The sequence below is a fragment of the Hibiscus syriacus genome, unplaced genomic scaffold (assembly GCF_006381635.1).
Source record: "Hibiscus syriacus cultivar Baekdansim isolate YM2019G1 unplaced genomic scaffold, ASM638163v2 tig00111691_pilon, whole genome shotgun sequence".
NCBI classification, from domain to species: Eukaryota; Viridiplantae; Streptophyta; class Magnoliopsida; order Malvales; family Malvaceae; genus Hibiscus; species Hibiscus syriacus.
In genome coordinates this window covers 17,547-20,069 of record NW_024063155.1, presented here as the reverse complement: position 1 = coordinate 20,069, position 2,523 = coordinate 17,547, and the positions used below count along the sequence as shown (strand labels likewise).

Genomic DNA, 2,523 nt, shown 5'->3' with positions numbered 1-2,523 from the left:
CGTGAAAATTGTTGGCGTCTACAATTGCAGAAGGTTAACTGTTTTATTAGTTAAATGAGACTTTGAGGGATATGATGATACCCCTAAATAACTTTGAGAGTTAAATTGATGCGAAAATATCATAGAGACAAAAATGACAAATTTGGTCTACTACATGGGGCAAAAGTAGCCCTTAAGCCTATTTTATAAAATAATTAATATACTTTCGTTATATAAGAGTCTTCATAATGAATTTTTATAGTATTCAATTCAGATTAGATGATCAATAAATCAAATACATATGATAATACGTAGTATATATGTACATTCTATCGATATAATTATTTAAATCTAAACTCTCTAAAAATAATTCATTTCTTACCATTTAGATTGAATTCCACTTTCATTTGTGCATTAAATGTGAGTGAAAGCAACTGATGGAATTGAGAGCACGAGATGGATGATAAGAGGCAAAAGCTAAGACAAAACCCAGCAATGTCTTTGCCCTGTTTCAATACAATATTTAATCTGCTTTTATTCTACTTTATCTTGTTTGGAATGTGTGGCAGAGTAAAAGTTTTAGTGGGTTTAATAGGCTCCCCTCCTCGGTTGTTCTAACTATAAATAAATCCCCACCCCTTTCATTTTTTTTCCATTCTCACCGCTTTGTTCTTTCCCATCTCCAAAACCAACCATCTTCATTTACTTCCAAATATCAAATCCAAGTGTTTCTAAACAAAACATTTCTCTTCCGTTTATATCCCCTGTGATTTCAAAAAACTCCAAAAAGAGGTGAGGAGGGGGGAAAAATCCCCTTCATTAAAGCTCCCCTGTTTCTCCTCTGCTTCCTTCCGCTTGCAAGTTTTGATTTTGGATAAGAGAATGTGCTCAAGTGTCTGTCAAGGGTTGCAATCATGCCAGGAGGTGGTTGAATCACGTTTCTTGAGGCTGAAACTGGTTCCACCCCAAACAAGTTTCACTGAACCATATAATGGAGAAACAAACACCACGTCCACCACCTTCATCCCCAACGATAACAACAACGACAATGATTGCCAACTGATAGCCAATCGGAACACCAGCATGGGTGGATGGAGTTTCCTCCAGTCCCTATCTGACACAAAACCTCCCGCCGTGAACCAAAAAGTCTACGTGCACCCTCCTGTTAAGCGTTCGGCGGCTTCTAGGCTAAGTGATAAAAGCCTCGAAATGTGCACCGAACATTTAGGTAGCGAAACTGGAAGCGAAAGTAGGGATTGCGGTCATGACATTTCCTTGCTTTCGTTGAAAACTCAAACCGTGGCTAGAGATATTATTCCGTCGAAACCGAGGGAAAGTTCGTCGACCAGAAAAATGAGGCGTGACTACAGCTTTCCGCCTCCTTTGACGTCCATTAGCTGTTCGAATGGTGTTCAGGTCAAGTCTCATCGGGAAAACGGCCGCTTAATTCTTCAAGCCGTTAGTGTCTCTCCCTGTCATAGTTACTTCCATGCAGAACGTAGCGAGGGGAGGCTTAGGCTTTCCCTTTTCAGGGACGCTACCCCAGTTATCGACATCGAAGATCAAGATCAAGAACAAGAAGATGATGAAGAAGTCAAAGTTGAAGAAGATGAGTTTTATGGGGAAACCGAGAATAAGGAAGGAATTAATGGGAATGTTGGGGGTGAAATCGGGGCAGGGAAGTTGCCAAGGCCAAGCAGCTGCAAAGAAAGTAATCGAAGCCACGAAGGCGGCTTGCTTCATTGGAAACCATTCTTGGTGACTACTTGAAAAAATATGGCTAAAAATGGAAGAATTTTCACCACTCCCAACTGAGAATTAGAATTCTAATTTTTAGTTATTACAAGTTTAAGATTACGTACCATGGATTTCCTAAAATAAGCTATTGTTGATAAATTATTATCGTTATAGGACCATCCATCTATGTTTCTTTTTCTATATTGTTTAATCTTAATTATACAAATTCTTACAATTACTTGCAAATCATGACCGAGCAAAGATTTAAAAAAGAACGAAGGACACCAATTGAGGATTGCCCTTGTTTTTTTTATCAACCACCGAGTGTAGTGAATTGTCTGGTCCTCAATCCAAGCACGATCGATTACTAGGGTTGCCTTTAATTTCTGTCCTCATCGCTTTCATAGGGTACATTTTATTGGACCACCACCATGGAAAAAGAGAAAAATGGAAATAGGAGGCATAAGGCATGGACATATTCGTACATACACAGATAGTCCTATGGTTCCCTTACATTGTTAAATAATTAAATGAAAATATCAAATAAATTCGGATTCATAAGAATGTTTGGTAATTATAGAAATTCCGGGGCCACCAAAGACAACATGCAACTGATCACCTCATCAGACAAATCATCCATGTGCTTTAGGTACCTGCTCCTTCCCCTATTATACTAAGATTCCAATTAGTTTAAACCTCTTTTCGATGCTTTTGACTACAAGGATGATAATAATTATTACTGAAAAATAAATTAGTGTCATCTGGGTGATGGTTTATCTATTTTTGTTTGGATGGAGATAGGGACTT

The 2,523-nt window shown here is 38.2% G+C and overlaps 1 protein-coding gene across 1 annotated transcript; it reads left to right on the top strand.

Annotated features, from left to right (window-relative positions):
• The first annotated feature begins 660 nt into the window (after positions 1-660).
• On the top strand, positions 661-1,833 carry LOC120167632 (protein FANTASTIC FOUR 2-like). Its single transcript, XM_039176582.1, has one exon. It carries the CDS (start codon positions 862-864, stop codon positions 1,747-1,749), a length of 888 nt encoding a protein of 295 aa, XP_039032513.1. The 5' UTR covers positions 661-861; the 3' UTR covers positions 1,750-1,833.
• Positions 1,834-2,523: the final 690 nt, after the last annotated feature.